The sequence below is a fragment of the Ambystoma mexicanum genome, chromosome 13, assembly GCF_040938575.1.
Source record: "Ambystoma mexicanum isolate Mex_15411 chromosome 13, UKY_AmexF1_1, whole genome shotgun sequence".
In the NCBI taxonomy this organism is placed as follows: Eukaryota; Metazoa; Chordata; class Amphibia; order Caudata; family Ambystomatidae; genus Ambystoma; species Ambystoma mexicanum.
Window position 1 is genome coordinate 552,513,001 of NC_090938.1, and position 13,192 is coordinate 552,526,192.

The 13,192-nt window shown below is 43.4% G+C and overlaps 1 protein-coding gene across 10 annotated transcripts in view; it reads left to right on the forward strand.

Moving 5' to 3' along the window:
- Positions 1 to 12,896, forward strand: part of HDAC5 (histone deacetylase 5) — a 2,156,790-nt gene extending 2,143,894 nt beyond the window's left edge. For all 10 annotated transcript variants that reach the window (XM_069634322.1, XM_069634324.1, XM_069634323.1 and 7 more), the window contains one exon: positions 11,075 to 12,896. In XM_069634322.1, the coding sequence (XP_069490423.1) occupies positions 11,075 to 11,114 (40 nt within the window). In that variant the 3' untranslated portion in view covers positions 11,115 to 12,896. The remainder of the gene's footprint in view (positions 1 to 11,074) is intronic.
- The last annotated feature ends 296 nt before the right edge of the window (positions 12,897 to 13,192 follow it).

Here is a 13,192-nt window from a genome sequence, read left to right on the forward strand (position 1 = left end):
GCACAATCATGTATTGGCTCTCCTTCAGTAACTGACTCTACTATAAACATAGCTGGGTTCACTATTCTGCATCGAACTATTTTAATCGCTGGATTTGATATGACGACTTCATAAGCACAAGCTCTTTATAATGTCAATGTACCCATCATTTTTTATAAAATGGCAAATAATGGGTGCTCAACGAATACCGTCATATGGCACCCCATTACTATGGTCGTAGCTTTCTCAAAGGCGAATGCGGCAGCAGCCAAACTTTGTTTGCACAGGAAATGGCCTCTCATTACTAGGTCTAAAATCCCACTATAGTATGCCTGGGGTTTGTACCCCAACGTGGTTTTCTGTGTAAGGACTGCTGTCATAACACTGCCATCCATGTGTGAAAACGGGTATAATTCCTCTGCATAATTGGCAATCCCTAAAACTGGTGCCATGCAAATGGCCTTTTTTAGTTCATCAAACCCTTCCTGCATGGCCTCAGTTCACACAATGTTTTCTTTTATTGCCTGTGCTTTCTTTAAGGCTTGTAATAAGGGCCTGGTATAGGAACTGTAGTCAAAGACCCATGCCCTGACATAATTGCATAATCCTAGAAAACTCTGCATCTGTTTTAACGTGTGTGGCTTCGCTGTTTTCAAAATAGCTTCAGCTCTTTCAGGGGTAACCTTCTTTCTTTCAAGTGAACTCAGCTGGCCTATGTACAACACCTCTTGTTGACAATACTGTAACTTCTCTTTGTCAACTTTATATCCTTTCTCAGCAAGTATAGTCAATAGCTCAATGGAATCAGGTCTGCACTCTTCCTCTATTGTGCTACAAACTAAAATGTCATCCACGTATTGCAAAACAACACTCTCTAATGCAATGTTGCTCAAGTCCATCTGCAGGACTCTATTGAAAATCGAAGGGGACTCACAATACCCTTGAGGCAGCATTGTGCTTTTCAGATGAACTTGTTTGAACGTAAAAGATGTCAAATCCTGTGAATCTTTGTGCAATGGGATTGAGAAGAATGCATTTTTCAAATCAAGCACTGTGAAATAACGTGCCTCAACAGGTATGTTACATAGAATACCTAATAGCTGGTCAGATAGCACAGCGAGCAGAGCGCTCGCTTTGACATCGTGCAGAGCCTGCTGACACAGGTTCGAATCCCAGCAGGGCCAAACTCAGCCTTTCATCCTTCCGAGGTCGATAAATGAGCACAACACACTGTGGGAAATAAGCAGCGCTCAGATACCTGAGGGTTCGTAGCGCTATATAAATGCCCAAACAAAACAAACAAACAAACAAAACAGAATTGTAGACGGGTTAGGGACAAGAGGGAACTCGGCCTCGACTATCTGGTTTATCGGGCGAAGATCTTGTACTAGTCTCCAAGACCCCCCACCCCCCTTCCATTCTTTCACTGGCTAAATCGAAGTATTGCATGAAGACTCTGATGTCACTAAGATGCCCTGATCCACCATGGCAGAAATTGTCTTAAAAATTCCTTCATCCGTCTCCCTAGACATGGGATACTGCTGTGCTTTTGGTAAAATTGGTCCTGGTTTTAATTTAATCTTCACTTCTCCGACTCCTTTCAGTAAGCCTACGGCATAAGGGCCTGTAGTCCATACTGGGACAAGCACATTTGCCATGTCGTCATCAAAATATTCAGGACGTTTTTGTGCCAGCATCATTCTCTGGGGCACCTCTTTTAATAATGTTTACCCAATAAATGAGGTTTACCTCAAATGTCATCTCATCCTCACCTAGTTGTTCTTCAAACAGATAGTCATGAGTGACATCAGTCAATCTGTAACCTTCCCCAATGGCGATTATTGCGCACCATTGTATGCCTTCATCATCATGCCCATCAAGCAGAGCCATCTCTCCTCGCGTTATGGCTGCTTGTATTGCTAAGGGAAACACTCATCCTTTTTCCTCATGCATAGGTATTCTTGGTCTGAACTGAAACTCATCTAGGATTCTCATTGCTCTTTCTGCAAGGCCTGGTAGCCATGACATGAATATACGCACTCCATATGCGAATATCGCAGGTTCTAATGGAATAACTCTCATAGCCATTCGTCCTGTGTATGCTCTGATCATTTCGCACACGTTTAAATAGTGCATTCCCGGCGTTGAACACACTATTCCTTCCTCAGTGAACGAGATTGTCATATTTAACCTTGCCATCAAATCTCGTCCCAATATATTGACAGGCATCTGTTTCAAATACAACAGTGGCACCTTTATGTCACATTCTCCTATTGAAACTGGAAGTTCTTTTGTGAAAGGAACACGGCTCGTTGCTCCTGTAAAGCCCTGATAAAGAAAACGTGCCTTCGCACCCGTGTCAACTAAATACAAATATTCCTTACCCCTATAATAACATCTACCCTTGGTTCCTCATGAGGGTTTGGTGTCACTGATAGAATGGAACACATCAGGTCTCCCAGTGAGCTGCCCTAGTAAATGTACAATCTCGTCCCACAGTTTGTGAATGGATTCCCTCCATCACCAGTGGCATTTCCTGCTCTAGAGTTCAATACCTGTTCTGTAGTCTGTTGATGTTGCATCAGGGACTGTTGAGACTGCGGGAAATTGGTCACAGTCTGCGGTGGCTGTAAGCTTTGCTGCACTTTCGGTGCTTGCTGCTGTACAGTTCGACTCTGCGCAAATCCATCTCCACCCTGTTACGAATATGCAGGTGGATTCATCATCCCCCCTCTTGTAAATTGGTCATTTTGCACCATTCCTTCACTCCTGCACATAAGCGCTAAATGCCCTGTCATCCTGCACGTCCAACACGTTGGCGGCAGTCTGATCATTTGCCCATTTTGCATATTCTGATTTCCGCCTTGCATATTCTGAAAGTCTCCCTGATTATTTTGCTATCCCCTTCCTCCGGAGCCTCTTCCTCTTGGGCTAAACCCATTATTGCTTTGATCGAACTGCCTTTGGTTATTGACCTGCTGCGCATTGGATCCATCTGTTCTAGTTAACATTGCCCCTTCAATGGTATATTTTGACAATTTTTTCTGCTGCACTAATTTGGCCTCTTCGCCTTTCCTTGCATCATTCTTCTTGCGATTTTGCAATAATATGCAATGGTCAGTTGAATTTCTGACCAGGGCTTAGCTTCGATTCCTACCAGCTTCTTGAGCTGCTTCTGCACCTGTTCTGGCAGCCCTTGACATAATATATGGAAAAACACGGGTATATATTTCCCCCAAGATTCACAAGTTTCCTGTACCTATGCGTCTTGAAACGTCTGAATGTAAAGCAACGGATCATCTACCTCTTTCATCCTATGCGTCATAGCTCCCATTCAGAAGTGTCCGGGTACAGCACTTGAAGCGCTTTCCATACCGCGGTTCTGCAATAGTTAAACGGCGCTCCGTCATGCGCAGTTTTGACTATAGTCACACCAGGGTAACCTGCACGTGTCCAAACATCGTCCGCTCTATCACCAAGTATGGCGATCAAAAGACATTTGATAACCCCTATAGCCAACGTATTACCTCGCGTCATCTTTTCTAACTCTTGTATCCATTTCCCAGCACCAGATGTCAACATTGGGAGCTTGTTTTTTAGAATTCTCTATCCATCTGTGGCCATGGTATATACTGTAGCCTTGCCCCTCCCTTCTCTAATAAGGGAAACTGTGATGCACTAAACTCCTTTTCTTCTCTCATCATTTGTCTGTCTACCGTAGGGGTAATATTCCCACATTGCTGTCTGTCTGGCAGTGTCATTAACCTGCTTACACCCCCCTCTGACCGTGTGGCAGTCCTTCATGCCGGTCTAACTGTGTCACCGACTCTGATACTTTAGATGCGGACACGGTTGAATCCGACCATCTTATTCCCTTACCCATAGAGCGACGTCTCTTGCGACCTCACTCTGTGTCTGTCTTCTTTCTTCTGTTTCTTCTCTTTCTGTCAAAACTACCCAAATCCTTCCTCCCTTCCTCCTCACCTTTGCCTTCGTGGGCGTCTTCCTGTAGAGTAGCCCTTCTTCTCCTGCGTGTTTCCTTAGGCTCTTTAGTTTTCTTTTTCTCGTGTAAATAAGGTCGGTCTCCACTGGAAGCCACGCTGTTGGGGAGAGAATCCCCCAGAGAGCGAGGCTCCGCAGGGAGACCGTCCTCCAACAGGGAAAAAAGCCTCCCGGCAAAAACCCTGTGCTGAATTGCTGGATTTCTGGATTGCTGGCTTGCTGGTTTGCGGGATTGCTGGCTTGCTGGTTTGCGGGATTGCTGGCTTGCTGGTTTGCGGGATTGCTGGATTGCGGGATTTGGAAGGAGACCTACTTCCCTCTTTGTGTAGTGCCTGGGTTCCGGACGAGAAGCCTCGAGGAATCAGACGCACTCCTTTGCCGACAACGAGGTAGCAGCCGGGGGATATAACCAACGGAATAGTCAGGGGAGGCAAGAAGGTAAGAAGCGAGGAAGCTGGAGCTGAAGAGGAAGTTCCGATACACGGGGTGTACGGACGAAGGAGAGCGGAACAGGAGAAAAACAGGTAAGAACAAGGTAGTTGAAAGTAATGAAGACAGAGCAGCAACCGAAGGGACGGTCGCGGGAGAGAAAGTCAGAAGCAAATAACGCGGAGCGTTAGCTCACAGAATGAAAATACACTAGCGTTGGCAGCACGGAGAAAGAACCGAAGGTGCAACGCGAAGAACGCCAGCACTGTCTCCAGTATAAGGAGTGGGCGGCCATCTTGAAAAAGCACTAGACCGCGCACTGCGGAACGTTGCAAGAACGTAACGACCCATTCAATGGCGTCTCCATGAATGCCACAATTTCCATTGGGGAAGTATGACACTTTCACAGGCTTCCCTTTCTTAGTCTAATATTGCCTGTGCCAACTTGTGCAGCTTCTCTCATCTTCCTCATTTGTATTTAGAGTCAGCCAATCTAACGACAGCTCTCTGTCTGCTGCTGTGTGAAGCGTCCTCAGTATCGTACAAGAGAGTGCTTTCAAGCCGCTCATCCTTTCCCTTTCCTTGGGGTACTTTTTCTAGTCCCATCTCATATATTCTATCGATTGTCTCTCTGATACTTCTGGTGTCGAAGTCATCTTCTAGATTTTCTCTAGACGTGCTTGGGACTGAATCGTACTCAGGAAATAATTCTTCTATATCTTCCTATTCTACCACTGGATCAGGTATTCTAACCTCCCTTTCCAGATACTCGAGATCACACGCTCTCTGTCTTCGCTTGCGTCGTCATCAAATTCTCTGTTTCCTCGCTTCCTCTCTAACCCTGTCTTCCTCCTTTTTCTTAGTATCTCTTCATTCATTTGCCCTTCGTATTTCCTCATCTCTCTGCCTTTTTATTCTCTTCTCTCAAATCTTTTACTCTTCTCCTATTCTCCTCTGTTCTATTCTTTCCTGATCATCAGCTGTTCTCTGCTTATTGTCGTGTTTTCATTGTTCTTCCGCCTTTTCCTGTTTTCTGACCTGTTCATCATGATATGACTGCTCTCGTTTCTGGCTATCCTTTTTTCTCGCCCCTTCTCTTAATCGTCCTTCTTTTCCCTTATCCCTTCTTTCTTGTTCGTCTCGTTCTCCCCTTTGTCTTATGTCCTCAATGCCTTTACCATCGAGTTTCAATAAAATCTGACCTCCCATCAATTCGTTCTGTGTGATTGCTATCTCATCAGTTCTATCTTCACCTCCTTTCCATCTCTTTACCTCTCTTCCCATACCTAGAGATGTACTTGCTTGTGCTTGATCACCTTTTTCCTTTTCTCGTCTCTCCTTGTCCCTCTGGACAAGGGGAGACTTCTGCGCTTTCGTCACTACTTTGCGTAGGTGGCTCATATGACGGGTTGCTATATCCCATTGCTGCTTTAGGTTCCCTCAGTGGGTACAATCCTTCGTCTTTACTAGCTTCGTTCTTTATTTCAGACGGGGCGGGTGGTGCAGAAGGCTCTTCACCCCCTCTTTGCATATATTCAGTATCCAATCTAACGGCGACTCTTTTTCTTCCTGGTACATCTTCTAAAGTTCTAAACTAGCCAGGCATTTGTCTAACTTTTTTGCCAGTGTATGTGGCATGTAAATATGTTGTGATGTGCTGCAGGACCATTTTGGATAGCGATCCCCCTTGGGGCCATGCCATAAACATGTTCTACGCGGTCCCTTTAACCCATTCTGCACTGTACTTTTTAAGCTTAGGTGCGTGTTTCGCCAACTGTTTACACAGGTGTATTAACAGAGTGATGTCTTCCATGCTTGACTCGTTTACCCCTTATTCTTTTAACACTTGCTTATTTTTCACTTCACACTTCACAAATCAACAATATGAGTGAGCACCAATCGTCGCAAGCTCCAATCCCATTTTTTCAACAATAGTTTTTACTTTTAATCTTGCTCAAAAACAACCATCAATCCATTTCATGCAATAATTTCCTTCTATAATCTTGCAATTTTCATACCTTTTTTCACATAAAAACTGTTTTCGACTATGATGTCACCATTTTACTCAAACACATGAAACAGACAAACTCTGTCCGGCCACACAAATCATATGCCGTCTGCTCTCTCAGACGCATCTTACCCCTAATGTCTGTCCCGACATGGAATTTAAGCCTATCTCTTTCGGATTGTCTTTAATCAATCTGGTCTCCTACGTCATCCTATTTACAGGCCTTTAGAAAAAAGGCTTCTGCTAGCATTCTTTAAAATCTAGGAACTGGGCGTACACTCTCTTATCGTGGCCACATTCACAATAACTCTTTATATTGCTCGCCCACATTCAAGTCAATATTATTCCCCTTATATATACATTACACTCTTACTCTAATGTTCTATTTTATTCCGCCTCCCTCCGTTACCTTCCCTTGTTTTTTAAGCATGAATGCTTTGCCAAAACATTCAGTCTTTTTTATTCACTGTTTGCATTTTTTTCATCTACGGACACTCGGGATCACCTCCTTCATTACCGCCTCTCCGTGCCGCTCCTCCAATCTGCTACTCGTAGATGTGGTAGGGGATTTTGGGAGAAAGCAAGGGACCCGTCACACCTAACCTGCAGGGTTTTTCACTTAATCTATCCACTATCTACGGGGGACTTCTCGTTCTATCAGCAGGATGGCAAAGGACGTGTGTTATTGCTGAGGACCTGAAGTTACTTATGTCAATGTCGATGGGTATCTTTATCTAATCTAACCATCTAACTCTGCTACCAAGTGAACTGGTTGATCTCCAAACAGCCTGTTAAGATGTGTAGCAGTAGCCTCGAGATAGATGGGGATGCAGATTCATGCTCATGCAACAAATAATCAAGACAACTCAATAGTTTGGCAAAGTGAGTCCATTTGATGACAAGGTCATAAAATGGGGAGTAAAACCAACATCAGCAATCACTCGATCTTCTCGCTCTCTTTACTTTTAGAAAAAACATATTTATAGCAAAAACTCATTGCTGACGTACAACCTGCGCACGTACTAACGTCATTCTATGTGGCAACCTTAAAAACCTATTATGCAATGTGATTGGTTATAGGAAGGTAACTTAATATAGGTACTATATCTGTATATGGTAACAGGGAGAGGGGATTGCATACTCAATGTCAGGTGGGGCAACTAAGCCCTCCCTTCAAAATGGCCACTATGAACATCCCTAAAAGTACAACGTCCCATTGGCTCTACACACTATAGGACCCTAGATTACATGGTCCACTATGATTGGGTTGACATCAACCCCACTCATACATTTCCACCTACGTCTAGCAGCACGCAGAAAGAACATCCAGGTGCAGAGAAGCTCGTCTGCACCCCAGCTTCCCACCAATTATGCTACAATCAATCATCACCTCAGTAGTCATGTGTCAATTACTTTGTAGTTTGGCCTTGAGTCTGCTCTGTGCTCTGAGAAGTATGAGCATGGCGGGGATCCATGCATAGGTGTGAAAGTCTCACTCTTCCAGCCTGCCTTTGTCACGTGACTGGACACTGTGAAATCAGCTTTTCTGTGTCTTTTCATATATTTGATTTAATTCTACCAGTTCTCTGACGTCTGTAGATTATCTTGATCTTTCTGAACGGGATCCTCTGTTATCTTCTCTCCTTAATTGTATCCAATATCGGCTTATTCCAGCCAGATATGACCTTGGCTTCTTAGCATGGTCATCCTTAGCTGAGTTTTGCCCTGTCTCGATTATCGGTTTACTTGCTGCGACACACTCCATTTGAGGCCTTGTGTTACCTTTGTCAATTCTGCTCATATGCGTAGGTGACTTGCATTCCTACATAAAGTGCTTCTTGAGGTAAATACTTGTAAACGTTTGGCGCTTGCCGCAATCTATGGACTATTATGCATAGCTAGCTTCTCGATTTCTTTGCTTCTTCTAGTTACTTGCATCTGTACATGTTTAGACTAAGTATCTTCATCATGTATGTGGCATAAGTTTCTTCATCGTGAGCCCAAGCTGTCACTGATCCGTGATATCTCCTCTATATTTAGTCTCTTCTCAGTATTCTCAGGTTATTATATCTTCTATAGGTGCATCAGTCCGGTTTCTTATGACGTCCCCATTCATCATCTTTCATTATCTTCTTCGCTTCTTCGGGTATTTCATTCAAACAACCATCATATTGTCTAGGATGTAGATATGGCTTTCTCAATGGATACCTACTGTCCAGGTTTTCTAAGGTGTCAGTATATTAATAGGTGCTGTTACACTGATAGGTACTGGGCAGAGCCCATGTGCTGCTCTTTGCTGATTTAACTGTTCTTCACACATCACATACTTTGGTGTGAACTCAATAGGTAATGGGAGGGGGCAACTGAAGTGGGGGCGATACTTGAAACTTCCTCTTCCGCTCCCAATGATAACACCAACCAAGGTCATAAATCGTGGTACATGTGGCGCTAATGAATTATAAACTCACTCAATCTGGTGGCAGAGACATGTCCCCTGCCTTTGCAAACACCAGAAATTGACCGTGGTCCCAGTGATGTCACACGGGTGCTGTTGGCCTGAATTACAAGTAAAACGCAATGAGGATCATCAAGACACCTTAAAACAGTGTGAGAAGCAAAACCAACAACAACATAAACAGCTCAACCTAACAAGACAAATAAAAATCAAAACATCACCAGCAAAAAGTGCAATAATAAAATGAACAGCAGCAGATGCAGTTTTAACAGAACATGACAACTAGACCGTAATGGCATGTACACAGTAGGCAAGTGGTTCTCAAGAACGGCCCTTTAAAATGTGCAGATCTTCATTGAGGGAAACAAGGGAGTCGTGGGCTGTGGCAGTGGGAAATCTAACTGTTTTTAACTTGTCTGCAAGGACCACTGTACTCATAACCCTAGTGGTCTCTCAGCGATGGCACAGGAAAGCCGGAGGCACTAATTCAATCGTGGGCACTGAAATTGCATATATATCTCTACACTGGTGCCAGCAAACAGCTCATATGACAATAACCATGAGAAGCATGACAGACACGATGATTGCGAGAGAGCTAAAGACATCAGCTGCACAGCTATCTACTTAGATACAGACGAATGCAAAATATACCAGCTGGTGTAGATAGAGAGACAGCAAATACATGAAATGGCAAATCATGGTTTAGTCACAGAGAATCAAAGTGCTTGGTAGGAAGGAGAATGACACTATGAAAAATACAGTACAATGCTGATTAAAACAAAGTGACAGAAAATAAGAGGAAATAAGGTTATTTTTACCATGGCCACCCTCTTGAACCACACAGCAGATTTCAGCAATTTAGAAGTCAACATGTGTACCACGCTCATAGAAGCGACCTCTGGTATGATGAGGACCTTGTGTACTCGGCCTTGCAGTTGTGGTCGAGGGCAGTCCGCAGAGATCTCGTGCGCAGTTAGACCAGAGTCACAGGCACCATTCTGTGGCAGCCAAGGCGTGCCCCTTCCCAAGGGTCGCCTCAGCTTGCAGCAATAAGGAGACTAGACACCAGACTGATGGATAAACCAAGCTTCTTGTAGTAGATAGAAAAAGATCAGCTGATAATTGGGAAAATACAGAATGAAAAGTGGCGGAGAGTTGTCACTTGGAGCTCTGAAGGGACCACTCTTAGAGCACAGGTTATATACCATGTCATAAGCAAATCACTAATATATTCTAGAATGTTCACAATGGCGGGTGGTACTGTGCATGACATTGCAGACATTTGGCAATAACTGTCAACATCTGACTTGTGACGAAGCCTTGCGTGGACATAGGATGGGTACATTGTGTTGTAATATCGATAAGCAGCATTCGCAGAAACACTACTGTTATGTGCCATATATGGTGCTAATACTACACTTGTAGAGATGAAACGGAAGAGAAGGTCTGACGTGTTCCTTTGCCTTGTTATGGGGTCTGGTCTAATCTGCACCATGTGGGGTTTGGGCATGTCACAGGAGCTGAGTGCAGAGAGAGACCTTAGGCAAAATGGAGGATCTCAGGCCTAAATGTATGAGCGAGCATAATGTAGCTTACTATCGCATAACAATCCTGCCATATCGCCTATTACATTAATTTTGCTGTTTGATATCGGTTCTAGATTGTCATGTGACCCAGCAAGATTCCCTGCTAAGTTGAAGAAAATGTAAATTGTATACATTAGAAAAAACAAAACACTAAAATAAAACAAAGATGGTATTGTATGTAGAGTGCATTGGGGCCTTGGCCCCAACAGTATAGGAAGTCATTCCAGACATGTCCTTGGTAGGCGATCCTATTCTGAACTGTCAGAGAAACAAGTATCAGGTCATTAACCCAACAGGTAGATTGCTGGGCTATGTGCTGTATGGGAATCCTTAACTGATGTCAAGTTGAGAATTAATGTTACAGGTAACTTATGATTTGGTTCCATTTTTTATGCTGTGAAGTCATGTCATATTTGTATTACGCTGGAGTGTCGTATTGGCTTTAACGTAACTTTTTGTTTTCTCTTAAACTGGGCCTTACTTGCTATTGGCATTTGCAGTTGTTTCCCAACTTGCCTAGCAGTATGGAAACCCATGATAAACAGTGTAAGATAAGTTAATTTTGCATTGCAGATAACTGACTCTGCCTCCTTTTTTCTCTTTGTTCATTTCTAGGCCTGCTGATGAGCCTATGGAAGAGGAGCCAGTGTTGTAAAGTGCCAAGCTGTCCTGTAGCCATCACCTCGTGGGGTTTTTGTTATTGTGATTCGTTTATTTTTTCTATAAAAAGAAAGAAACAAAAAAAAAACCTTAAACCAAAAAAAAGTGCCACTCGAAGTGCGCTGCTGTTCTTTGCCCTTGATCCGACCAGCATATTCACTTTGTTCGATCCCTCTTTGGTGTCCTCACCTGGTGTTCCTTGCGTTTTGTGATCTCTAAGTCTCCAAAACACATACCGTAGCAGCAGCAAAAGGACTGGTTCCGATACCTTGCACTCCATGAGACGCTGAGAGAGTGGACACCAAATAAAAAGGAAAAACAAATCCGAACACTCTTATCCATTGTCTCTTCTCAATATCTCTTGCTGTCTCCTCTTCCCTTTTCTCTAACTCTCCCAGTATCTATCGCTTCACAATCGTCTTCACATTCTTTGGGACACCCGTTTCCTTCAAAGGCTGTTTTCATTTATGAATGTTGTGATTCTCTAACTGGATTTCAAAACGTTTTAAAAGAAATCCTGAATAGCAGGAGAGAAAGCAACATTGGTGCCTTTAAACCATTATTATGTTAGTTTCCTATTTTAAGTGCTTGATATTAAGTAGCATTTCTTTATGGTTGGTGAGTGAGATGAGACGAGGGAGCAGGTACTTGTAGCAAATGCAAGAACCAGTCGCACAGCCACACTCACTTACCTGCTGATAATCAGCCTCTGTGAGAATCATGCTCCCATCCCTACTTTCCCTCTTAAACTGTGCCTTTGGCTGTTCATAAATCAGTTTCCTTAACCAGCTTAGAAGGCATCACAATCGTCCTGATGGGCTGAAATAATACAGGGTTATTTTTGTCGATACCATTCTTGTGTTCAACCCCTGAACGAGGAAGAAGATTGAAGCAAAGAGTGTCTGTTCACTCTTTCTTGGCGTTCCACAGATTTAATGTATGCATCTTAACTTAAGCTAGTGTCAGAGGATTAGTTACTAAAGCAGCTATTGTAATAACGGAAGCAGACACACTTCTTGGAAGCCTGACACTCAATTGAATGGTGTAATTGCCTTTCTCTTTCCTTGTCATGGTTTGCTTCACACAGATACGCTCTGGATGGACCAGAGAAGAACAGAGGCATGAACGACATGTTTCAGCGGATTTGTTTTTCCAGACGCGTGAGCACTAAGAGTCTTGTTGCCACATTTACAGCATTGAATTATATCTGCCTTTTGTAACTTTTCACTGCTGCAGAATTGTTGGATCCTATCACGATGGGCGAGCCGCATCTTTCCATTACATGCCTGTTATTAATCTATGGCGAACTTTAGTGGAGTTTGGTGTAAGGAATATGGCATACAGCAGTCTGCATCACATGCGACAGCTGGCCACAGAATCGCTTGGCAAATACGGGACTAAGAAGCAGCCAGGAATTCAGAAATAAGCTGCCCAGCAATAATGTTCTGACTCGAGCTTACATTTGCCATTTAGTTTCTCCTACAACCGGCAATACCAGCAAAGCCCCACTTTCTAGGATAATGACGTTGATGGGGAGGCTTGAGGCTATCTGGAAGATCAGAAATCACACCAAGTCCTACACATAATGGGGGACTCATTGTTCTGTTTTTCTGTCCAAAAATGTAACCACACACAAAGTGAAACCCCTGTTTGTATCACAAGAGCACAATTCTGCCATTGCCTGAAAAAGCAATTATCATATTTTCTTACAACTGTGTAATGACAATTTCACAGTCTTTTATTATGTGTAAAATATATAAATATGTATGTATATATACATTTTGGTTGTTCTGAAATGTCTGGGGAATTATCTTTTCCTGTGCTCTGCAGTGCAACGGAAAGTCACCCTCACTCTGGCTCCCCAAAGTGGTAGCCAATCCATAGCACTTGCCATGTTCTGATCATAAACGCACAATACCTCCTCACCCTCCGGATCACATCCTTGTTCGCACATTCCGTGTTGCCCACTGCTTAGCTAAAATTTCCCAACAAGTTACCAACTACATTACTTGCTGGTAGATCCTTTTGCCTCTGCTGGTCTTAGGATTTCTTTTGTTTGAGATAGTAGATGGG